The sequence below is a fragment of the Penicillium pulvis genome (genome assembly GCF_028828015.1).
Source record: "Penicillium pulvis strain IBT 33274 chromosome Unknown contig_7_segment1_segment0, whole genome shotgun sequence".
NCBI classification, from domain to species: Eukaryota; Fungi; Ascomycota; class Eurotiomycetes; order Eurotiales; family Aspergillaceae; genus Penicillium; species Penicillium pulvis.
Genome location: NW_026643079.1, coordinates 2,138,173 through 2,161,219, shown reverse-complemented (window position 1 = coordinate 2,161,219; position 23,047 = coordinate 2,138,173). Strand labels below are relative to the sequence as shown.

General features: G+C 48.5%; 8 protein-coding genes across 8 annotated transcripts; 3 read left to right on the top strand and 5 right to left on the bottom strand.

The window, feature by feature from the left end:
• Window positions 1-831: 831 nt before the first annotated feature.
• Window positions 832-3,165, bottom strand: N7503_008772 (transcription factor TFIIIB subunit BRF1; the record flags this gene model as incomplete). Its single annotated transcript, XM_057068319.1, has 3 exons — window positions 832-2,451; window positions 2,501-2,709; window positions 2,760-3,165. 3 exons carry the CDS (start codon window positions 3,163-3,165, stop codon window positions 832-834), a joined length of 2,235 nt encoding a protein of 744 aa, XP_056919174.1.
• A 1,015-nt stretch (window positions 3,166-4,180) lies between these two features.
• N7503_008771 (putative copper resistance-associated P-type ATPase) lies at window positions 4,181-7,960 on the top strand (the record flags this gene model as incomplete). Its single annotated transcript, XM_057068318.1, has 1 exon — window positions 4,181-7,960. The coding sequence occupies one exon, from the start codon at window positions 4,181-4,183 to the stop codon at window positions 7,958-7,960; it is 3,780 nt and encodes a 1,259-aa protein (XP_056919173.1).
• Window positions 7,961-8,265: 305 nt separating this feature from the next.
• Window positions 8,266-12,238, bottom strand: N7503_008770 (hybrid sensor histidine kinase/response regulator; the record flags this gene model as incomplete). Its single annotated transcript, XM_057068317.1, has 3 exons — window positions 8,266-8,507; window positions 8,558-12,105; window positions 12,171-12,238. 3 exons carry the CDS (start codon window positions 12,236-12,238, stop codon window positions 8,266-8,268), a joined length of 3,858 nt encoding a protein of 1,285 aa, XP_056919172.1.
• A 330-nt stretch (window positions 12,239-12,568) lies between these two features.
• On the bottom strand, window positions 12,569-14,429 carry N7503_008769 (crossover junction endonuclease MUS81; the record flags this gene model as incomplete). Its single annotated transcript, XM_057068316.1, has 3 exons — window positions 14,323-14,429; window positions 14,101-14,270; window positions 12,569-14,043 (listed from the first exon to the last, which is right to left on the bottom strand). Exons 1-3 carry the CDS (start codon window positions 14,412-14,414, stop codon window positions 12,569-12,571), a joined length of 1,737 nt encoding a protein of 578 aa, XP_056919171.1. The 5' UTR covers window positions 14,415-14,429.
• A 430-nt stretch (window positions 14,430-14,859) lies between these two features.
• On the top strand, window positions 14,860-17,029 carry N7503_008768 (DUF3292 domain-containing protein; the record flags this gene model as incomplete). The annotated part of the gene is made up of 4 exons (XM_057068315.1): window positions 14,860-15,129; window positions 15,179-15,900; window positions 15,956-16,183; window positions 16,246-17,029. 4 exons carry the CDS (start codon window positions 14,860-14,862, stop codon window positions 17,027-17,029), a joined length of 2,004 nt encoding a protein of 667 aa, XP_056919170.1.
• A 430-nt stretch (window positions 17,030-17,459) lies between these two features.
• On the bottom strand, window positions 17,460-17,762 carry N7503_008767 (uncharacterized protein; the record flags this gene model as incomplete). The annotated part of the gene is made up of 1 exon (XM_057068314.1): window positions 17,460-17,762. One exon carries the CDS (start codon window positions 17,760-17,762, stop codon window positions 17,460-17,462), a length of 303 nt encoding a protein of 100 aa, XP_056919169.1.
• A 1,596-nt stretch (window positions 17,763-19,358) lies between these two features.
• N7503_008766 (sugar transporter-like protein) lies at window positions 19,359-21,374 on the top strand (the record flags this gene model as incomplete). The annotated part of the gene is made up of 10 exons (XM_057068313.1): window positions 19,359-19,434; window positions 19,482-19,549; window positions 19,598-19,702; window positions 19,751-19,879; window positions 19,939-20,384; window positions 20,442-20,726; window positions 20,788-20,818; window positions 20,876-20,939; window positions 20,986-21,033; window positions 21,109-21,374. 10 exons carry the CDS (start codon window positions 19,359-19,361, stop codon window positions 21,372-21,374), a joined length of 1,518 nt encoding a protein of 505 aa, XP_056919168.1.
• Window positions 21,375-21,591: 217 nt separating this feature from the next.
• Window positions 21,592-22,888, bottom strand: N7503_008765 (MDR family NADP-dependent oxidoreductase; the record flags this gene model as incomplete). Its single annotated transcript, XM_057068312.1, has 5 exons — window positions 21,592-21,822; window positions 21,891-21,948; window positions 22,001-22,070; window positions 22,130-22,268; window positions 22,331-22,888. 5 exons carry the CDS (start codon window positions 22,886-22,888, stop codon window positions 21,592-21,594), a joined length of 1,056 nt encoding a protein of 351 aa, XP_056919167.1.
• Window positions 22,889-23,047: the final 159 nt, after the last annotated feature.

The following is a 23,047-nucleotide window of genomic DNA, read 5'->3' as shown; positions in this document are numbered from 1 at the left end:
CGCCGTTTCGACTCGACCGATTCCGACTCTTTGTTTCTTTCTTTTGATTCTTTAATTTCTACTGGATTTAGTTTTGTTTTACTCACTTGCGCCTAACTGACCCAGTTCGCGCAGCCCGGTCCATTTCACGCCCCTGGAGGGTGTGTGGGTATGGCGTTTCACTATGGATATAACCGGTGGGGTCTTGATTTTTCGGCGTCGTAATCGTGGTTTTCTCTTTCTTGTATCTGCATGTATGTGACTTGGACTATCATCTATCATCATATTTATGACTTCAAATGAAAAAATAAGATATGTCATATATTCACTTCGATCTCAGATATTTTGTAGATTGCCCGGGTGATGAAGTTGGCTTCCGGCTGACTCGGAGGTCTTAGTGGGTACTTCCAAGGGTTGGGGCATTCGTAAGACCGCGCGCCCTATAAGGTTCTGAAACCTTGGAATGCAGTCACCATGGCATACTAATGGTGATAAGGCGTCCCAATAAAAACATAGGGCGTGCTTTTGCAGCTTCAAGTATTGAAATGCTGCTCGACCTATTGCAAAAAGTACTTGGAAGGGACTTTATTGCTAAGTACCCGTAACAGATCCACAAGTCACAATAAACCCAGAAACCCCCATACCAATAAACACGCATGGGATTTAGTGAGATTTTTGGATGAAAAACTGGGACCTCTAGGTTGTTTGTTAATTTTAATAGGCAGCAGTACTCATTACTTGGTGGATCATTTACGTAGAATGCTAAGGTTATCGATGCACACATATGTAGAAAATGGGTTTCAACCGCTAATAATAATACACCCTTTTAGTTTTTTATATGATGACTCTTATCTAATCCGAGTCGCTCACGTCGTAGTAATCGTCGCCGTACGTTCCTGCGAAGGCTTCGTCAATATGATCATCTGCATAATAATCATCGTCGTTCTCATCCAATTCATCGGGATCCTTTAGGTCGCTTGCAGGCTCATCCTCAGGACCAAGGTCTTTCTTTGTAGCCTCCGGAGCTGTAGGAGGAGGAGTCGGATGAGGAACGGATTCAGGGGCGGACGTAGGAGCAGATTTAGGGGCCGATACGGGAACAGGCTTTGGGGCAGACACAGCAGCACGCTTAGGAGGCGATACTGGAGCAGGGGTAGCGGCCTTTCTGCGGCGCCGACCAGGTGTGGCTGCAGGAGGAAGGCTTTGGCGGGATGCGACGCTCATACTGCGACTGCGACTGCGGCTTCGGCTAAGAGTTTCCTGCTTGGTTTCCGCAGCATCGCTTTCCTTCTCACCACTGTAAAGGTTGTCAAGCAGGGAGTAATTGATCTTTTTACTGTACCCGCGCACTTCCAACATCCGTCGTGTGGCCTCAGCCGGGGTTGATGCACGAGAGCCATGCTCACCGTCTTCACCCTCAAGATAGGTGACATCACCCATACGGGTCTTTCGGCGTTTGCGAGGCTTGCGAGTTGTTCCACCACCGGTGGCCTCGGCAAGTGCGCGTTTGAGTTGCTTTTCTTGTTGCGTGCGAAGGTAATCTTTGTTTTCGGTGACCCAGATGCGCTCTTTAATGTCGATTTCGGCTGGGGTGAGCAGGCAGTGTCTGACTTCCGGGTCGTCATCAAATTCGTGATCCTCAATGTCAACGCTGTCAGAAACAGCGCTCTTTTGCTCTGCAATAACTTTGACCATGTCCGACCCCGTTTGGACCATCTTTTGAATCTCGGCCTCTAATGCATCTTCAGATGCAAGTTCTTCCGGTGTGGGATTGGCGAGAATAGACGGTCGAAGTGGGTCCTTGGCCATTTCTGACTTGCTGTCCTCAGGAATTCGGTCCGCTGCCTTGCCAATAGATGCTCGCCGAGAAGTGGAATCCGTCAAAGCTGGATCAATCGGGAGGTCTGGAATTGCAAAACCATCTGCATCAATGCGCCTAGGCTGTACCGAGCCAGCCTCACTTGCCATATCGTCATTGCTTTCGGTTGCTGCTCCTGTTAACTTCTTCATAGAGCGACTGGATTTGTGCCCCTCCCTCGCTCGAGTGAAGGCTGGAGGATCATGCGCGTTCTCAAGTTGCACGGAACGGAATTGTTCTACAGTGAGGTCACCGCTCTCTGTCTGACTGAATTCGTTCAGGCGTTGATTGATGGTGATCTCGGTCACTTTGACGGTGTAAACGAGTTCACGGGTTGTTCGCCGGAAATTGTTCATGCGTGCTGCCAGGATCAGAGCTGCGGCACAGACACCAGCTGGCCGTCGACCCGTAGCCAACCAGTCGCGGCTCATCCGTTGGACAATACGGCAAGCCTCACCAGCAACCCGCATGTTAGCCGGACCGAAGTCCATTTGCTTGGCGAATCGATAGATCAAGCTTTCTGGGTCAATTGCGTTGACCATGAAGACGTTGCCACCTAGTCGAAGCTCATCAAGGAGAGCTTTATAGGTTCGACCAAGTTTAAAAACATTAATCTAGGTAAGGTCAGTCGACGGTTTCTTTCATAGCTTTGGTGCAACTTACCATCAAAATATCTGCAAAATCAATCAGCATGACTGTATTACCAGTCGTCCGGCGACAGGCGATGTAAAGGCAAACTGCTGCCACGGTCTTGGTCCGACGACCTTGAATGAAATTAAGTCCGACAGCAAGCTTGAAAACTTGACCAGCAGCCTTGGTAGCACTTTCAGGGATGATCAAAGGTCGCGCAAGCTGAGAGATGTATGTATTACCTGGCTGATATTAGTCTTTAAAAACCAACGAAACGAGATATATCACTAACCGTTTGCTTCTGTCAACTCTCGACTTTCCATGCCACCGCCTCGTTGGAAGCCGGGACCAAAGCTTCGGGTATGACTTTGACCTTCTCCGACGAAAGTACCTTGAACGACAGCGGCACCAGAGGAAGATTCACCGAAAGTCACTTCTGACACGATGTTCGTTTCGGCAATGACGGTACCACATCCGGTACAGAGCTTCTGTCCATCTTCTTCGACAATATGTGGAGCAGGACAACCTGGATTTGGACAGTTCGTTGTTTTTGGATGTGTTTTCGGTCGTGGAGGATGGCTACGTCCAATTGACTGGCCACGATTAATCGAGTTTGCACCTGGCTTAATGCTGGCCAAGCGGCCAATTGGGGCCTTAGGCCGGGGAGGCCCGATACGAGCGGGCTTTGGCGCGGACATGCTGGAAAGTGAGTCGCGTTGATGAGCCGCGATGGTGGGGCGAGCGCGCAGTGAGAAGTTTTTTTTTGCTTTGGCTGCACGGTTGGCTCAGTGGTGGGGTCACATGAAAGGGAATCCCCCCTCATTCAATTTGGTGGAGTGTTCGAGCCTCGCCGACTATGTTGTAAAAAAGGGGTTCAAAACAGGAGGAAACTAAGCAATACTATGAAGAGAAAAAGCTGGATATGGGGCAAAAGAAAGAAAGAATTATTTGATTTAGTCCCAGCCTTTGAAAAGGTCAAAATCTATTTCCCTTCCACTTGGGAGTTATGGAGGTGAAGGAGTCACTGTCCACGTGACTGAGAACGTTCCGGTCCCCATTAGTCCGAAAGAGGCAATATTGGCTTGGTGCCTGGTTAGTCAGGCAACTGCGATGATGATGCTTTCTCCACTACATGCGACACCTGTACATATACTTGAGGCCAAGACTGGGCATATACACGAACACATGGTCCGGTAGCTGAGTTTTAAACCTTAAGATAGGTGGCTACATTCCTAATAGTCATCTCATCTCGCTACTAGTTGCATACTGCACGAAGGTCATGACCCTCGTTGATTGGAATGTAGCTGCGGCATTTGTGCGCGATCCACGCTCAAACTACGCACAAATGCCGCATCGCGCCTTTTCGCCCGCCACCCATCTGATTTCATAGAGGTTTCTTTTTCTTTCCTCATCAGCAATCGAACAAAGCGATTGGTCATTCATCTTGATCCAATTTCTTATGACACATTTACTGTCTCGTGGTCGCAGATATCTGGTGGCGATTCGTTGATACTATCAAACCGACCCACTACCCGCGCGGTAGGCCGAACGAGCTTTTAAAACAATCGATTCCCCATGTTCAGCAAGGCTTGATTGAAGTCACTCGTCCCTTTCAGATGACTACAACTTTTAGGAAGGGGATCTTCGATATACATAAATATCTACACCTACCAGCCTTGTCGATCGTCAAAAAGCCAACCACATACGCCCAAGATGCAGTCGCAAGATCCAGATATCGACACAAGGCGCAGTGTCTTCTGGGTGGGCAATGTCCATTGTGCTTCATGCGTGGCCTATGTAACCGAGATCCTTTCTGAAATCCCAACCGTCAAAGACATCGACGTATCCATCCTCACCCATGAGGTGCGAGTCACCCATGGGATTATTGTACGGCCTGCAGATCTTGTCGCTACTTTAATCCATGCCGCTTTCGAAGTACACCATGTTACAACATATGATGCCATGGGGACAGCCATCTCCGAGCTGGATACCACAACTTGGAACACTCGCGGGTCGATGTTGTTCACTACGCCCCGGACATCATATTCCAGTCTGTCCTCCAATATCAAAGAAAAGTTGCACACAAGCCGAGAGAAACGTCATATTGCCAACTGCGATGCATGCAAGAAAGAGGATATCGATGGCCTCTCCCGTCATTCTACCTTGACAGAGACTGGCATTCCACATGAGAAAATCACATCGGATGAAGCTTGGGACACCGATCTTGAGGCCGGTCAAGGACGGACTAAGAATGCTTTCCAACCATCACCATCGTGTAGCCCAATACCTGCTTCTACTTCCACTCTAGCAGGGCATAATTCTCCACAGATTCCTCCTCAAATACCTGAGGTCCCGGAACAGCCTCCGTCAGGATCAAGTGACGATTTCCTTGCGCGAATCAGCATTGGAGGCATGAGCTGTGCATCATGTGTCAATAGTGTTACCGCTGCAGTTGAAGAACTCGAGTGTGTCAAGGAAGTCACCGTCAATCTCCTTACAAATAGTTCGACCGTGATATTTATTGGACCTCGAGAAAATGTTACAAATATCACCGAACAAATTGAAGATATTGGATTTGAAGCTTTTCTTGATGAAGTGAATGCCCTGTCTACCCTCTCCAAACCTACCCTCTCCAAACCCGAACCGACCACGACAGGTTTTGTCACTGAGATTGCAATCACTGGCATGACTTGTGGATCCTGCGTTGGATCTGTCACGCGAGGTTTAGAAGAACTTCCATTTGTCAAAAATGTCTCTGTGAACCTATTGTCCCATAGCGGCAGAGTGGAATTTGAAGGTCGAGAGAACCTAGACAATATTGTGGAGAAGATTGAGGATCTTGGGTATGATGCCGTTGTCAACAGTGTCCAGTCTCTCGAGAATAAAAAGGCAACTATTCAGGCAAGAACAATCTCCATCCATGTTGATGGAATGTTCTGCCATCATTGTCCAGAGAAAATCCTCGCCTCTTTGGAGTCTCTCCTAAATGTCACCGTGGAAGAGGTACCTTTGGAGAAGAACCCTATACTTAAATTGACATACACCCCCGAACCACCCGTTTTGACGATCCGAACGATTCTCACGGCAATAAATGAAGCCCACAGCTCTTTCAACGCAAGCATTCATCACCCGCCTAGTATCGAAGAGCGCTCTCGCGCCATGCAACTGCATGAACGAAGCAAGCTCTTGTTCCGTCTACTGTTTGTCTTCGCCGTGGCCATTCCGACATTCCTTATCGGCATTGTCTTCATGTCCCTCGTGTCCTCGCACAATCCAACCCGACAGTACCTTGAACAGAAAATCTGGTCTGGAAGTGTGACGCGCACCGAATGGGCGCTCTTCATCATGGCAACGCCCGTTATGGTCTACGGTACTGATGTATTCCATGTTCGAGCGATGAAAGAAATCCACGCACTCTGGCGCCCTGGAAGTCGAGTACCGATTTTGCGGAGGTTCTACCGCTTTGGTAGCATGAATCTCCTGATCTCCGCAGGAACTGCAGTCGCCTACTTCTCCTCGCTGGCAGTACTCATTGTTGATGCTGTAGCAGGAACGAAAGCAAGTGCGGTCAGCACGACATACTTCGACTCGGTTGTCTTCTTAACTCTTTTCATTCTTGCCGGCCGATTCTTGGAGGCATACAGCAAAGCTAAAACTGGAGATGCAGTCTCATCCTTGGGAAATCTTCGTCCCTCCGAGGCGCTATTGGTCCAAAACAGCGCGGACTCGGAGTCAGACTCCGATCGCATGACTCGCGTTGCGGTTGACCTTCTGGAGGTGGGCGACATTGTTCGCATTCCGCACGGTGCTTCTCCTCCGGCTGATGGAATAGTGGTTGGCGAAGGAGCCTATCAGTTTGACGAGAGCTCCTTGACTGGAGAGTCGCGCCCTGTCAAGAAGGCTGCTGGTGACCAAGTCTACACGGGCTCTGTAAATGTCGGCCAACCTGTACACATAGAAGTCACTGAACTCGGCGGGTCGTCTATGCTCGATCAAATCATCGCAGTTGTGCGTGAAGGTCAGAGTAAGCGTGCTCCACTTGAGAGAGTGGCCGATCTGATCACATCCCACTTCGTGCCTGCAATTACTTTGATTGCTATCCTCACATTCATCATCTGGCTTGCTCTAGGCCACTCGGGCGCATTGCCTGGCGATTATCTAGATGTCGCACAGGGAGGATGGACATTCTGGAGTCTGGAATTTGCCATCGCAGTCTTTGTGGTCGCTTGTCCCTGTGGATTGGCCCTTGCCGCCCCTACAGCCTTGTTCGTCGGTGGTGGTCTTGCAGCAAAACATGGTATTTTAGTTAAGGGTGGTGGCGAAGCGTTCCAAGAAGCCAGTCGGCTCAATGCCATTATCTTCGACAAGACTGGTACATTGACCGAAGGAGGAAGCCTCAAAGTCTCAGACCATGAAGTATTGGTCAGCGATGAGGACCTTCAAAAGGTCGCATGGGCTCTCGCCCGCAAGATGGAGGAGAGCAGCAACCACCCTATCGCGCAAGCAATCTCAGCTTTCTGTGAATCAAAGCCCAGCGTCAACGTTCTCACCTCCGACATCCACGAAATAAGCGGTCAAGGAATGAAGGGAACCTTCACCGTCTCTGCTGATGGAGCAGAACAGAAATACGAAGCTGCCATCGGCAACGAGCGCCTCCTAAATAGCATCCTGCCAGACGGATCAGACTCCTACTTCGTCTCAAATCTGCTATCCCGATTCCAAACAGCCGGCAAATCAACCGCTATCCTCTCCCTGCGCGCTGTCAACCCACAAGACTCGCAATCACCCTTCATCCCCGCGGTCGTGTTTGCAACCTCAGATACTATCAGACCCGAAGCGGTGGGCGTGATCTCCGAGCTCCAAAAGCGCCACGTCGAAGTCTTCATGTGCACAGGCGATAACCAGACAACCGCGCACGCGGTCGCAGACATGCTAGGTATCTCGCGGTCAAACGTCATGGCCAACGTCCTCCCAGCAGAGAAAGCTACTTTCGTCTCTCGCGTTCAAGATGGCTCGGTAAAGGGCCCGCATGACCAGTCCAGCACACGACCCATTGTTGCGTTCGTCGGCGACGGTGTGAATGATTCCCCTGCACTCGCCGCTGCAGATGTGAGTATCGCTATGGCGTCTGGGTCAGATGTTGCGATCAACTCCGCTAGTTTCATTCTGCTCAATTCGGATCTGAGTACGATACTTCAGCTTGTCCTTCTTAGTCGGCGGGTGTTTATGCGTGTGCGATTGAACTTTTGTTGGGCGCTTGTTTATAATGTTTGTCTTATCCCTGTGGCTGCTGGTGTTTTCTATCCTATTGTCAGTGGGCATCATCAGAAGACTGTTGGTGGTGAGCTGGTTACTGTTAATGATCATTGGAGACTCAGTCCGGTGTGGGCTGCGTTGGCGATGGCGTTGAGCAGTATCTCGGTTGTCTCTAGTAGTTTGGCTTTGAGGGTTGGTATGGACAGTGTTAAGAAGGTGCTTGGCTTGAAGAAGTGAGGCATATCACGATACCCAATTTCAGACGTTTTTATAGTACTTAATCATCATCGATTTCCTATATGTTTTAAGGTTTGAATTTCAATTCGAGGTCGCTTTAATAACACAATGTATAGGTATCAATAACTAAAACTTGAAAACCAGAAGGGTAATAACTCAACATCTATGGGTAACCAAATATAAAGAAAGCCAAAATAGGAAGAAGCGCACTGAGAAAAGGTTGCTTGGGTAGGTACTGGACCTCGTATATCTAAGTGTACATTTTCGTTTATGTGATCGTGAAAAACATTTGTCGCATGTCGCAATCATTGACGTCGCAATATAGCCTGTACTTCAGATCGCTTGATGGGCTTGATGAGGAATGAATCGATACCGGAACCCAATGCCTCTTTCTGGGCCGCTGCACTGTCAAGCCCAGTCAGAGCAGCAATGATTATCCGTGGCGTTGCGTTTTGTTCTGTTTCTGAGAGTCGATTGCGGTGCTCTTTCTCCAAACGTCGGATTTGTCGTGATGCTTCGAAGCCATCCATGATTGGCATTGAAATATCTGGAATCACGTTAGTATAAAGGCAAAGCTAAAATGGATTTAGAACATACCGATGATTATTGCCTGGAACTTGCCAGGATGATCCCTGTAAGTTTCCACTGCTTCGCGGCCATTCTGGGCTGTCATGTATTCATAACCGTCCTTCTGGGCGTATGCACAAAGTAGTTGAAGGTTGAGATCATTATCATCAACAAGCAAGACAGCTGGCTTGTGAGGCTGAGTTTTGCCTTCACCAGAGTTTGACGGTGGTGTTGGCTGAGCGGGAACCCCTGTCTGTACAGGTTGCTGTGATTCTTCCACTGATGAGCGGCGAGAATTTTGACCCTCCTTTCCCCTGTCCCTGCCTATGGTGTCCGCTGTTGGCCGCTTACTGATTTTCATTCTGTCATCTGGGGGATCGCTGGGCCCAAGATCCACAGGCAGGTGAGAAGACTCAGGCATTTCCACCCAGCGAGTAGGCTCATTACTGCCCCGTCGACCGGTCTCTTTGTCACGCTGTCGTTTGATGCACATATCCAGTGCGCGAGCTAGCTTTCGAGGGCCACAGGGCTGGCTCACAAACTCGAAGAAAGTCGTGTCGCCTCGGTTCCTGGACGCCACAAACATACTATGAGCTTCCTCGGGAGACTGGCAAATGACAACAACTGGTGACGTCCAGTCACCCTCCTTGTGAAGATGCTGAGAGAGGTGGAACAGATTTCTTCCACCTACGTCCTCGCAGTCCAGTTCTGTCTGTACCGCCAAATAGAAGTTGAATGGGCTATGCTTGCCTTCCAATGGCGAGACTTTGGTCACTTCTAGACCAAACCATTCATGGCACATTCGTTCCAATGATGAATACAAGTATGTATCTCTCTGAGAACGGAGATTTTGACCAAATCCAAGGAAGCCGATTGTCTTGTCTTCTGTGTACCTTCTCAATGAATGAAACAGTGAGGCGGACGAAGAAGCCTCCGATCCAGTTGGAGGCCTCATAAGTGGTGTATGTATCGATAATGTAGTGCCAGCACCCTTGGTAGATTCAATTTCGATCGAACCACCGAGGAATCCAACGGCCTGATGAACGATACTCAACCCAAGTCCGCTGCCAGATGCGAGTGGGTCTTCCTGTGAAAAAGGGCTGAAAACGCCATTTTGCAGATACTCTGCTCCAATGCCCTTTCCTGTATCCTTCACAGTCAGGGTCACCTGAAACTCGTCTTTTCTGTGCTTGCTTGATGACTTCTGCGAGGATTCAGTGCCACTGTGACCTGATTTAAGCTCGAGATAAATGTATCCCGAGGTCGTGTATTTCAACGCGTTTCCAAAAATATTCATGAGAATACGTCTCCATGCGCCGGCATGCGTGTAGAAGTCCCATTCTGTATCCGGTTCAATGTCGAAAATGACAGTGACTTGGCTCGCTCGAGGACCAACTGCGTCAGCCTTGCTGGCTTGTCCCGCCGAACGGGAGGACGACTCTGTTAGAGCTGGAGGGGGCGCCTGGGGATGGTTATAGAAGCAGTATCCAGCGAACACACACTCCGTAACTTCTTCCAAAACGGAGTCCAGCGACACTCGACTATACGAAGACATCTCCCGGGAGGGTATAGTACGTGACTTCCTTCCCTTGCGAGAATTGCCTCCCTGTTTGTATTGGTCGATGAATGTAAGATCCAACAAGTTGTTGATTGTATCCAGTAGCGTGCGGCCACACGACTCGATTGTGTGAACCATTCCATGCTGAAGTGCATTCATGGCAGTATCACTTAGAATATCTGCCGTTCCGAGGATTCCATGTAACGGATTTCGAAGCTCGTGCGTGATGCTACTAACGAGATTTGTTTTGGCTTTCTCAGCGATTTCAACGTCGACTCGGCGAACTTCCGCCATGATGCTATTGGTAAATGCAGAGATATAAACGAGCTCATTCTCAAAAGTGAAAATCCTGTCCGGTTCGTTCGTCCAAGCCAGAGCTCCTGCAAACCATCTCTTTCTGTCCGAGTCCCAAATGGGCAAAAGAAGGATGTTTCTGGCCCCGCGGAATATGGTGATCAGATCGTCGGCATCTCGCTGAAAAGCTGGCTTGCGCCTCCTTTTACCAGATGGAACATTTGTAGAGTTGCCGGAAACGCCACTACGGTCTGACCCAGATACACTCTGAGTTGGATCGTCACTGTCTGAAAGGGTACCGCTGGCGTTATATGTGAAGATCTTCCCGCGAGGATACCGCCGGATGAGTGATGTGAACAGAGGCTCAGGGACTATGATCTCATGGCCCACTCGGTCCTCATCGTTGGATGTGCCTGAGCTCGAAAATCCCAAGCATTCAGAAACGCCCGAGTGCTCGTCTGATTCTGAACCTTGGCCCGCATCAGATGACCTTCGGCTATCTGAAAACGCAGAATCTGTGCTTTCATCCGAGCTGGACGTGGAATTCTTCAAGCGAGGAGGTCCTGAGACTCGGCGATTATTATGGTTGACAAGACTTCCAAAACGCTCACTGTTTGCATCCAAAAACATCACACCCTCCGCCCCGATCGATTCCCTCAGAAGATTGGCAGCGCGCGAGAGAATTTTTCGAATGCTGTTCGGCAGAGTTTTGTCTTTTAGACTCTCACCTGCACGCACGCTGCGCACCGAAGTGCCATTTTGTGTGAACTGGACTCCAGGTTGCTGCTGTTGATTTTCTCCCTCGTTCTGCTTTGGTGTCACGTTGCCGGAGTTTGAGGATTGGTGTGACTGGGCGGAATCACTCTGGGTATCATGTGTGTCCTCAACATCTGGCTTCTCGGTATCGTCGGTTTTGTTCGGCGGCTCCAGAACGACGAGTTTTTTGTGGCTCGTTTTTTCTGTTTCTTTCGCCAATTTTTGCATATCTTCCTGTTCCTTGCCCGATTTTTCCTCGTTGGACTGGCCTGATTGTTTCGAGTCATCGCGCTGTGCATTGGCCTCCCGCCACGAATCTCGAAGGGTGGACCGGCCTTCCACAAAACTACCGAGACCGACGATCATTTTTTCAGCCCGGCGATTTCGGCGTTTAATATCCTTCATTTCCAAGTGGTCCATCACGGTCGCAGCCATATCATTCAGAAACTGGAGAGCATGGCTATCGGGAGCCGAAGACCTTACTTTGCTGTCCATCACACACACAACCCCAATCCTGAAGTTTCGTGGGCTCAAAATAGGCACTGCCGCAAAAAAGCGCACATCAGACAATGGGCCTAGTAGTTGAAGTTTGTTTGTAGTGAAGCGTTCATCTTTTGCGACGTCCAAAGAGACCAGGGCGGAATCCTTCCGTCCATTCTCTTTATCTTGCGATCTTGATGTCTCGACATAGTAACAAAGGCCCCGTTCCTTTGGAAACACGCAGCATCCTAGTTTTAACCGCTCGGAATCGTTTGTTGTGTGACCGCCGACAATGCTCACAGTCGGAGTTGCCTCTGCCAATACATGCTGGTGGGTGCGATCGAACAAGGAAATCAGGGCGCGCTCCGTACCCAGTCGAATAGCAGATAGTTGGGCGTAGGAGGTTAACGCAGGATCCTTCGATGGCTGCGGGACGAATTTCTTGTTGCTGTCATGATCCCAAGGAGCGTAGTGAGAGGCAGAATCTTCGCTGGGAATATATCTGTTGGGTGAGTGGTTAGCTCGGCGCAAGGTCTCAACATGCGGGGGCAGTACTTGTAGAATTCCCGCTCTTGGGCTAGGCGGTAACGTGAATGTGTGCCAGAGCCAGTGACTGCGGCCATGATTGATTTCACCGCGGAAAAGCAGGTACAACTTGATCAGATCATCTGAAGAAGAAGTGGGGATCAGCGTCTGTAGTTATTATATTACTCATGTTACAGCGTAGGCTGGACTGGGTCCAGAAACCCTGTTTTTATAAAAGAGATTTTCATCCAATCATCATCTCTGAAATCGAGAACCTTGGCGGCTTTAGCTACTTCCGGTATAGCGGGAGATCCCGGTGGGTAAGATGAGGTCATTCACGGCACCTACGTCGTTACTAGCATGAACCCCACGTACTGCGTCAGCGCTACCGAGGTGTCATTTGTCATTCGATCTCAATATTGAACCATCTATCCACTCTGCCCCCAAATTTCGGCAATACGTTTACTCACGGCCTTGGCAATTTTTTTCCTCCCCACTAACGATTGTAATCTATCTGAAACCATTGCATCGCGATCTTTAGGGTCTAGGGCCATGTAGGCCTCAACCAAACCCCGTGGGGTTTGCCAATGCCGCTGGATCTCAAGGGCCTTTTCGCCAGTCACGCCACGCGTACACATAAGCATCTTCAAGAAGATATCTCGGAGAGACAGAACATCCGACTTGGAAGTTAAAGCTGAAAAGGTAGAAAATGTCACCCCATATGTGAGGGAAGAATCCTGAGCGCGAAATTTGTCCAACTGCGCCACGTAGGATTGCGTGGAGGATATCTGACGACTAGGAATGACCGAAATCTTTGAAGGCGAAGAAGAAGCTCCAAAATTATTGGTGTCGGACTCTTGATCAGGCGACTCCATGGCCCCATACATCTTCCGGAGGAGCAGGGTCATTCGCGCCAAATAGCGGATTGAGTCATCCAAATTGCGTGTCTTTTTAACAAAGTACCCGTTGACCACCTGCGTCGAGGCAATGGCCGAGGCAACCATCTCCTGATATTTCTGTGCACCACCCCCGGCCTCCGGGTGGGTGATAGAGAATTCCTCAATTAGGTAGATGACATTCTTGATGCCTGAGCGACGGAGACGAAATTTCTGTTCTCGAAATCGTCCGTCTTTGATAGACCCAATAAGATCATCCAAGCGTTTTCTTTCAACTATCCAGTCCAACATCACTTCCTCGCCTTCCTCACCATGGCGGGAGAGAAAAGCGGAATCATGGCACTTGGCCACCCACATTGCATCGCCTAGCTCTAGGGCACGCACCTGGGGGGTAATGCCTTGTTTGATGAGTTCGTTCGCGATGTAATCTCGGTCTGTTTTAGTACGGACTTCGCGAGTATCCAGCACAAGTTCAACTGTGAAAGTGCCCTGGGGAAGCGGAATGGGCTCGACAGGCCCATCAACATCTGATCGCTGAAACAGGGCGTTCAGTTGTGTGGATTGTGGTGAATCCTCCGTGTCATCCTGGTCGGCTGATGCAAGACCAGTCTGGGGTTGAGACTCAGAGGTTGTCAAATTCGCCGAGCCAGGTAGGGTCTTTTGAATACGCTTGGCAACATCCCAGCCATCCTCAGAAAGCGCATATTTCCTGAGGGGTCGACCATGTTCATAAACCAAATCTTTCTGTATGAGGGTTTTCATGGAATTCCAAGCAGTGTAGAATTTGGTCGGATCTGTAGGTGCCGTGAAGGAGCTATCACAATACGGCTGAGCTGTATCGATCAATTGGGCTTTGGTCATTCCCTGGGATGCATTTTCCCCTATAGTCGCCAATGCGAGCAAAAGGGCATAAGGACCAGACCGCAGAGCTGGAACGTAAGGCTTAGCTTTCCGGGGCTTTTTCGCGGGTTGTTCGGCAACACCCGTGTCAGATGTTCGCTTGCTGGCTAAGTAGGATCCCCATCAGCCTTTCGGCATTTTCAATTCTGAAGATAATCATTCACCTTTGCCAGGAGGCTCGGGCATGGGAAGCCCATTTTCCTCACAATGAGCTTTGAGTTTGTCCGTTAGACGATCGCAAAGCTTAGGACCCAGTCCGTTGAGCTGCTGGGCCTCAGATGGGTGCTGAAATTCCAGTGGACATGCTTTCATCGACTCGTATGCCTTTTTGTAGCTAAAATGACATCAGCAACACGGCAATCGCGAAAAAGACGCGTGATACCCACACTGTCACGCCCTTGCTGTTCCGCTCGCGGGCTTGGTCCAACCATTCTTTGATCCATCCCAATAATAGGGGATTTGCACACTCCTCACTCATGGTAGCCACTCCGCCATCGGGCTGAGAGCTCGAGTTAATGCGCTGAGCGAGAGACGCGACGGGAAAATCCAGTTTGGGAACGCGCAAGTCATGTGACCATGACAATGATGTAGTGTTGGCGCATACAGATCTAGCTTGGTCGATGCGCAGATGGAAAAATAAAGGGTGGCAGATAGTGCATATGGAAGGTAGGAAAATACCTTCGATTTCGTGTCAATTCGAGCAGTATTGACATGTTGCTCTCTTGATGTCCACTTTTATGCTTCATAATGACGTCGATGAGGGGAGTGCAACAAATACAACCAAGAACAAGGGATTAAGCCACACAACCCATGGATCTGAAATCTCTTCTGGGACCTGAAATACTGATATTTCCTTCTTTTTCTACTTTGCCTTGACCATTGCGTTTCTGATTCTGTTTCCACCTACCACCCTGATATCCACCATGTCAGCAATAGTTCCTCCACCGGGCACAGACCTCAGCCATGAACCGCAAAGCAGCAACGCTAATGGAGAGCCACCCATAGAAGGGCCGACTGATAGTCATGTTTTATCGCAAGTGGAACAAGACGAAAAGGGATTATCGCAGCTAGCGGGCAGTACCGCAGAAATTACAAATCTCGGATGGAGTCAGCCTTCTGAGCACTTTGAGGCGCCAATTATTGGTGGACTATCGAACGAGGATTTGTGGATGCTTATCAGACGATTTGATAAGGTGATCGATGGCAGAAAATGCTCATGTTGATACAGCTGACATTTTATAGCAAATTTACAACGTGAAAGCGGTGCCGAATGCTCCTCTACAGAATCTTGACTTGATTCGATCTGGCGACGATGAATTCTCGCCGGAGAAACTAAGAACTACACTGGAAAGATTTTACACCACGGTTTTCATTGGTTTGACAGGTTTAGTCAAACAAATTGCTCGTCTAAGATCTTGGAAAGAGCCTCGACGAACAGCTATTTTCTGTACAGTATATACTGTGGCTTGGCTTTTGGATCAGCTCGTTCCAGCCCTACTAACGACATTGTTTGCCTTGATTGTCTATCCACCCTGTCGGCCGATTTTGTTTCCACCGGCACCTCTTGCTCTTGTGGATAAGAGCACCGGTGGCGTTCAGAAGCCCATGGCCGGTGTGTTAGGCTCTCATGATAGCATGACCGGTGCACCAGAAAACTTCAAAGGCGAGGCTGCTGAGCAAGAAGCCAGCAACTTAGTGTCAGATGTCGCTACTGTTGCTGTGGGTAGTGCTGTTGGGAAAAATGATCAAGCTGTCCCAGAAGGTGCACCCCTGGAAGAATCTGTACCGGATGCAACGGATATCGTTGCCAGTTCCGCGGATGCACGGAGCGCCGCAAAGGGAGGGATACCTGCAGATTCGCATGACAAAACCCGACAGCCCATGAAGCAGTCTGTCCTGGATGCTGCGAATCTGTCTATGCAGGTCATCAGCGACATAACGGATACGTATGAGAAATTTGGAAAGTATGTTTCTGTACGCCTCAATGATTGTTGAAATATTGTTGACGGCCTTTCTCAGTGCTTTAGCGGGTACAGCCCCATTTCCAAGAACTATGCCTCGGCTACGACTGGGATCGGTGATAGCAGTATTGTGTCTCACATCGGCATTTGTATCGAGCTACGTATTCATGAAAGCCAGTGGCTTTATTGTTGGGGTTGTCTTTTTCGGAGATCCCATTATCTGGCGCGGCATAAATTTCTTGGACTTACATGTCCCTCAATGGCAAAAATATTTACTGCCACAAAAGTACTGCATCAAGACTGCCCAGGGTGTGTCGCATTTTAGTCTTTTGCTAATCATATCCACAGTTCACTGCTCAAAGGAATCCCTACCAATGCCCAATTAACCCTTACCCTCTTGCGAATCGGCGAGGCCAACGCATCACCATTGCCACCACCTCCAACGTCTAAGAGCAAACCATCATCTCGACCAGCCTCAATCCACCACGAGGAGCTTACCCTTGGTGCTACGGACGCAGAAATTACCGAAGCTGCCTTGCCCGAGCCCAAGCTCGTACCGGTGAAGCCCAAGGCTTCATCCTCCCCAACACCCTCACATGGCTGGTCATCCAGAATAATCGGCTTCTTTCGTGGGACTACTGCCACAGGGGTGGAGAGCAAGAGAGGTGTCGATAGGGTGCGCGCAATTGTTGGCTCTAGGCATGCTGCAAACCGACTTGGAGTGCTACGCCCAAAGGGTAAAGAAAGTTTACCCACCGGACCTATAGGCTTTGAGGCGAGATACAAAGGTAAGCGTGGGGCTGTCATTATTGACTCCAGCAAAGAGCCTCCGGTGCTGTACTTTACAACCGACATCCAGCATAGCGATGCCCGAGTGGAAAGCCGGAAGGCTGGCTCCGTGCTGTTCACTCTTCCAGTGACCGATATTCGAGAGATGAAGAAGCAGGGTGGAATGGGCTGGAAAGGCAAATTGGTTGTTGGCTGGGCTATGGGGGGCAAGGAAGTCGTTGATGGACTGCTCATTGTCGGCAAAGAGCCGCGTCAATCATACCAGCTGACGGCGATGGTAATGAGAAATCAGCTCTTTAATAGGCTGATTGCTATCGATGGACAGGTGTGGGAACGCTGTTGATACAGTTATTACGGATGCGTGCTAAAATATTGCAGGTTTGGAAATGATCTCAAAGTAGTATTAGTGGGCGGTCATTGTGGATTTTATTAGTCTCCTCCAACCTTGGATGCAGTCTTTCTGTGCAAATGCTTAGATGTTCATCTCATGTCACACTTTGTATTTAGTGAATCATCCGTGGCTTCATTGTTGTAAATCCATGTTAAGTTTCTGAAAGGGGAACAAGGGCCATGATCACCACCTACTCGACCTACTCGAGAGTACGTGAATTAGAAAGAGGACCCGCAATGTATGTTGGCAATACTCACAAATCCGTGGTTTCATCTCCAGCTTCCAAACACGCATCTACCATCTGAGAGACCGCATCCTTCCTTTCTGTTTCCGTGACACATCCAATCGCAACTAAACGTGTCAGAGCCTCGCCAACCCAGTTCTAGCAGTTCCAGTCCGTGTGGCGAGGATCGTTTCGGACCGGGGTTGCTGCGCAAGCATTCTGAATCATAGATTTAGTGATCCAGTCTGGTAGAGTTGAGACGAGAATAGAGGCTACTATAGCCATTTTCAAGTCTTTTGGATGGTTGTTCATCGGCGTGTATTCGAAAAATGGGTGCGCTCCAGTGACGTGCAGGATCATGTCTTCGCCATCTGCATACTGAACATGAAGCGCCGTGTGGCGGTACATATCCCAGTCAACTGGATCTCCCCGAAAAACGACGACAGAGATAGTTGTCGCCATTAGTTCGTTGCCTTATGGTAGTAGCTCGCCGGAGCACAAGGGGGCGGGAGTCACGTGATACGGTCGACAGCGAGGTGAGAGAGGTGGAGGGCGGTGTGGAGTCAGGTGTTTAGTTCACCTTTGAACGAGGTTGCTCGCTCGGCTCATGGTTGGTCTCGTCCTTGGTTCATTGTATATAGAATCAGTGATATCGGGGGAATTACGAGGCTTTGGAACCATCAGATGGGTAAAGCGGGGCTCTTCCATTCTTAAAATAGCAAACATACCAACTATATTGTTGGGTGAAATCAAACACAAGCACTGAAGAAAAAAATATCAACCCGGTATTCAATAAGGTGCATCGCAAGCATGCTCCCATACACCACGATACTAGTAACAGTGACATGTTCACTCGCAGGACTTGCTAGGATATATATATATATCAATGCTCCTCGTAGATCCTTTGGTTTACCCCAGTGTTGGCCGGGAGTTCGCTTCATAATATAGAAGTGATATTCAGTGTGTTGATCCCAACGCTGAGACTGGCCCCGAAATTCAGCTTCTGTTGTTTGAGAAACGTAAAATTTATTGTATGGGACCGGTCGATAGTCGGCGGGCAAGGGCAATCACAGCAGATTGTTACTATCGTAAGTTTACCAGGAAAAGCTGTTATTGAAGCTATATTTCTATTGTTTGGTAAACGGTCAGAATAGCGGGAGGGAGTTGTGACAAAGTTCGGACACACTATAGTAACACCACCTATATTTGTCTGTGACAGTCAAGTGTGCCTTATACAATCTGATCCAATCATCAATTATATCATACGCTCGAAAACAATAGCCGTAGTTCGTGAGTGGATGTCATACAATACTTTCAGACGACGCCTAATTTAAGTTGATGAATGTAGAGGAAATAACATTCGGGTCTAGGAAGCGGGAAGCTGTTCTCGCTAATCGCTATACTAGTAAAAAGTATGACCTCAGATCTTGATTCCATCCCTGAATTCATAACTCGTGGCGAATATCCCTTCTTTGTCTTATCCTGATATCTACTCGTGCCGCTAACCGCCCATCTAGGTTTCCCGGGCTATTTATGGGCAAGCCGAGGGGAGGCACGACTGAAAACCAGATTCACCAAAGGAAAAGACTAGACCGTGGCAAAACATGTGTTGTTGGGCTTTTTAACCGGAGTTTCTTATCGTGAACATTCCTCTCGCGGGCCAGATGGATCGGAAAATTCTTTGAAGACTGACCGTGCGGGTGGATTTCAACATCGAAGACCAAATTGCATGTTCAGAAGGGTATCAATTCACTCTGTAAGTTCCTAGTAGGGCTGGAATATATTTAAAGTTAGAGAGATTGTAGTCATCGACGTAGTATGATCGATCGGTTCTTGTAGCCTATTGCCCTCACGCAGGAATAATCCGGGGATGGTATACAAGTTTTCGGGAGCCCATACTTGTATCTAGATTAGCGTCAGGACCCTTGCGCAATGCTTGTACATAAATTATCTACACCAAAAAATATAAATACAGGCTGTCGGCCCGAGAATCCTTCTCACTCGGTTCATAAAATTATTTTCTATTCAATCTAGTCAGCTCAACGATAGGCCTACACCATGTTTCAACCCAGGGGCAAAATGCTGAACATATGGATCAGTGCTGCCACGAGTATGGGCTTTTTGCTCTTTGGGTGTATGTTCATGCATTACTCCTGGCATGGGCTATCTGACTGTCAGTAGACGACCAAGGTGTCATGGGTGGAATTATTGATTCCAGTTCATTCGTCAAACAGTTCAACAACCCTTCGGTATGACAGCAATTCTTGTTATGGATAAGTGCAAAGCTCATTTTCCAGGCATTGGAACAAGGTCTTATTACTGGTCTCTACGATATCGGTTGTCTCATCGGGTCCCTTCTCATAGTCATTATTGGCGAGAGACTGGGAAGAAGAAAGTCTATCGTAAGACAAAAAAGCATTCTGGTGATGATCTGCTACTGACTAGTCTAGTATATTGGCTGTGTATTTGTTATTGTTGGAACCATTATTCAGGCAACAGCCAGGGTCATTCCGCATCTAATGGCGGGACGTGTTGTGACAGGAGTGGGTGTGGGAATCATGACTTCTATTGTCCCCACGGTAAGAGACTACTCGGAGCTCTCCTTCTGATAGTTGGCCTATTAATACTGAGATTCCAGTGGCAATCTGAGGTATCCGACGCAGGAAACCGAGGTGTTTACCTTACTATACAAAGCGCAAATATCAACACCGGCTTCTTCCTCTCCAACTGGATCACTCTAGGGGCCTCCTATGCCAAATCAGATCTACAGTGGAAATTCCCTATCTGCGTACAGCTAGTATTCGCAACATATCTTCTTATCAGTGTCCCGTTCCTGGTGGAATCACCGCGATGGGTAGCGAATCACAAGTCGATTGAAGAAGCCACGAGGATTATCGCTCGCCTGCAAGATCGCGACGAACAAGATGAAGAGGTTCTTCGAGTTCGGGATGAGATTTGCAAAGCCATAGAAGAAGAAGAGGAGACCTCGTGGATGGATATTTTCAAGAACGGGGGTCAGCAGAACTTCCGTCGAATGCTTCTAGGATTTGGAGTGCTGTACATGCAGCAATTGACTGGTATCAAGTGAGTCGTCGTGGAGAGATTTTGGGGGATGGAGTGCTAATCACATTTCTTATGCAGCTCCATCGCCTACTATCTGCCTATAGTGCTCGTTGAGTATCTTCGAGTCAACGAGACAATGGCACATGTCATCGCTGCTGTGGCTTCTACCCAGTATCTGATCTTCTCATTTATGCCAACTTTGTTCATCGAAAAAATTGGTAGACGCACCATCCTGATATGGGGCGCAGTGGCTATGATGATTCTATCAGTTTTGATTGCCGTCGGCTTCAATATTCCTGGTCAAGGCGGTGCTATCATGACCGTCGTCATGTACTGTCTTTTCTATGATGCCTTTGGGATGAGGTAAGACCCGTGGATTCTATATTGTCTGTGAAAAGTTTGGCTGATAATAGCACCTTTGCAGCTATCTAAATGTCCCTTGGATGTATGCGCCTGTGAGTATCTACCGAAGGCTCAAATTGATTATCTAAATCAATGCTAACTGCTCTCAGGAAATCAATTCTTTGAAAATGCGCTCAAAGGGCGCTGCTATCGCGTCTGCATCAAATTGGCTATGTGAGTATCAAATTCCAGGTTAACTGTGCATATCTGACATCAACAGTTAACGGCATTGTTGTGACTATAACCCCTTCTAGTCTTGCTGCTATTGGTTGGAAATACTATATCATTTGTTCGATCTCCTACCATATGACTGTCTATGAGTCTCCTTACTAACATCTACTAGGGGCTGTCTTCAATGCATCGTTCATACCGATCGTTTATTTCTTCTACCCAGAAACTAAAGGTTTGTCTCTTGAGCAAATTGATCATATCTTCGAAGGTCAAGGAGAGGGATGGAGTTCCTTTACGCAGGGCGTCCGGGAGAGCGCCCAAGGGGCAATGGCTATCGAAGCCAAGCGATCCGGTCATCTTGAATACAACTCCTCCGACACAGTCGGCGACAAAGATGTCCTGACGGCTGTTGCCTTCGAGCATCCTGGCCTGAAATAATTCTCATACGAATATGATACTGTGGGCTCCTGCTTGCAAGTATCAGAGCCTAGTCACATTGGTCTCATTCAATACGATCGGGATTGAGAACGTTTTCTCCAAGCTAAAGTTTTTATGAAAATATTGGGCGGGGGATGAATTTACGGATCATTTTACTCGGTTGGGATCTCGGGATAGTCAAAATAAGTAGCTTGTGATGTTCTTGGGCTGCATGAATCTACTCTTTCAGCTTCGTAACTAGCTTGCCCGTGTTGCCTCCGGAGTATAGCATCATCCATGTTCGAGGAATATCTTCAAAATCGGTGTCAATGACCATTTCACTTTCATCCCCAATAATGAGATTCCCTTTCTTCCATTCATCAACAAGCAAAGCCCGGACCTCTGGAAGATGGTCAATCCAGTCGATGTTGATGAAGCCGAGGATTTGTAGGCGCATTGTAATGACTTGCTAAATATAGAACCTTCATTAGACGAAACAATCTTGGGCAGTTGTGAAAATAAAGGGTGGGCGCTTACATAGAAGTTTTTCAAGCCTGTGATATCTGAGTCGCGGTTGTAGTTGGAAATGGTGCCACTGAATTGGAGGTCAATGTATGCTATCAACAAAAGAAGTATATATATCTCACCTAGCGGCAACGCGCCCAAACTTGGCCAGTCTGGACAACATGAAGTCAAGAATTTCACCGCCAACGTTATCTGAAAATATGTCAGCAAGACTCCCGTATATTAGCCTAAAAAGTTTAGGGAGAACCCACCAAAATAGATCTCGACGAAGCCTTCCGTCGCCTGGGTAAGGCTTTGTTTGAAAGATGGTGATTTGTAGTTCAAACAAATATCCGCACCAAGCTTCTCTACCCATCTGCATTTTTCATCTGTTCCAGCAATTCCGATCACCTAGTAAAAGGTTAGATCGGACACACAAGAGACCAACGAAAGAAGTCAACAGGGATAAATACCTTCCGGCAACCAATCATCTTCTTAGCAATCTGAACAACCATATTCCCCACAGCGCCAGCAGCCCCACTAACAACAATAGCATCCTTGCTCTTCGCCTTAACAATTTGCGTCAGGGCATAGTAAGCCGTGAACCCCGGCAATCCAAGTGCGCCCAGAAAATGCGTGTCTGACAGACCAGGTTGGGGATCGAGTAAAGAGACATTCTTGGAATCATGAACTGAGTACTCGGTCCATCCAGGGCCGCCCGTCACCAGAGCGCCAACCGCTAGATCGGGGCTGCGGGATTCCACAACACGCGCAATGCCCATGGATTTCATTGTCTCGCCTACCTGCACCGGGGGTAAGTACAAACGCTCAGCTTCAGCTAGCGGCGAGATCCATGATCGTTGTGCCGGGTCGTTGCTCAGATACAGTGTCTTTAACAGTACTTCACCTTCCTTGAGCGCTGGGATGTCGGCGGTTTCTAAAGTAAATGTGGGTTTATCTCCGCCTAGCACGGGTTCGCCATATGGCTTCTCACGAAGCACCCAGCGTTTGGTTTTGGTTATTGCGCTCATTTTTGATTGAGAAAGAAGTAGTTAAATTGATGGGTGGTGTTTGGTAGTGAAAGTAGTTGAAGAGGGGAAAGCAAGATCATCCCAGGCGGCTAAGCAAGATTCCGGTCTCCAGAATCCATAATCATATACTTAATAGACGATCACCACATGCATTCCGGG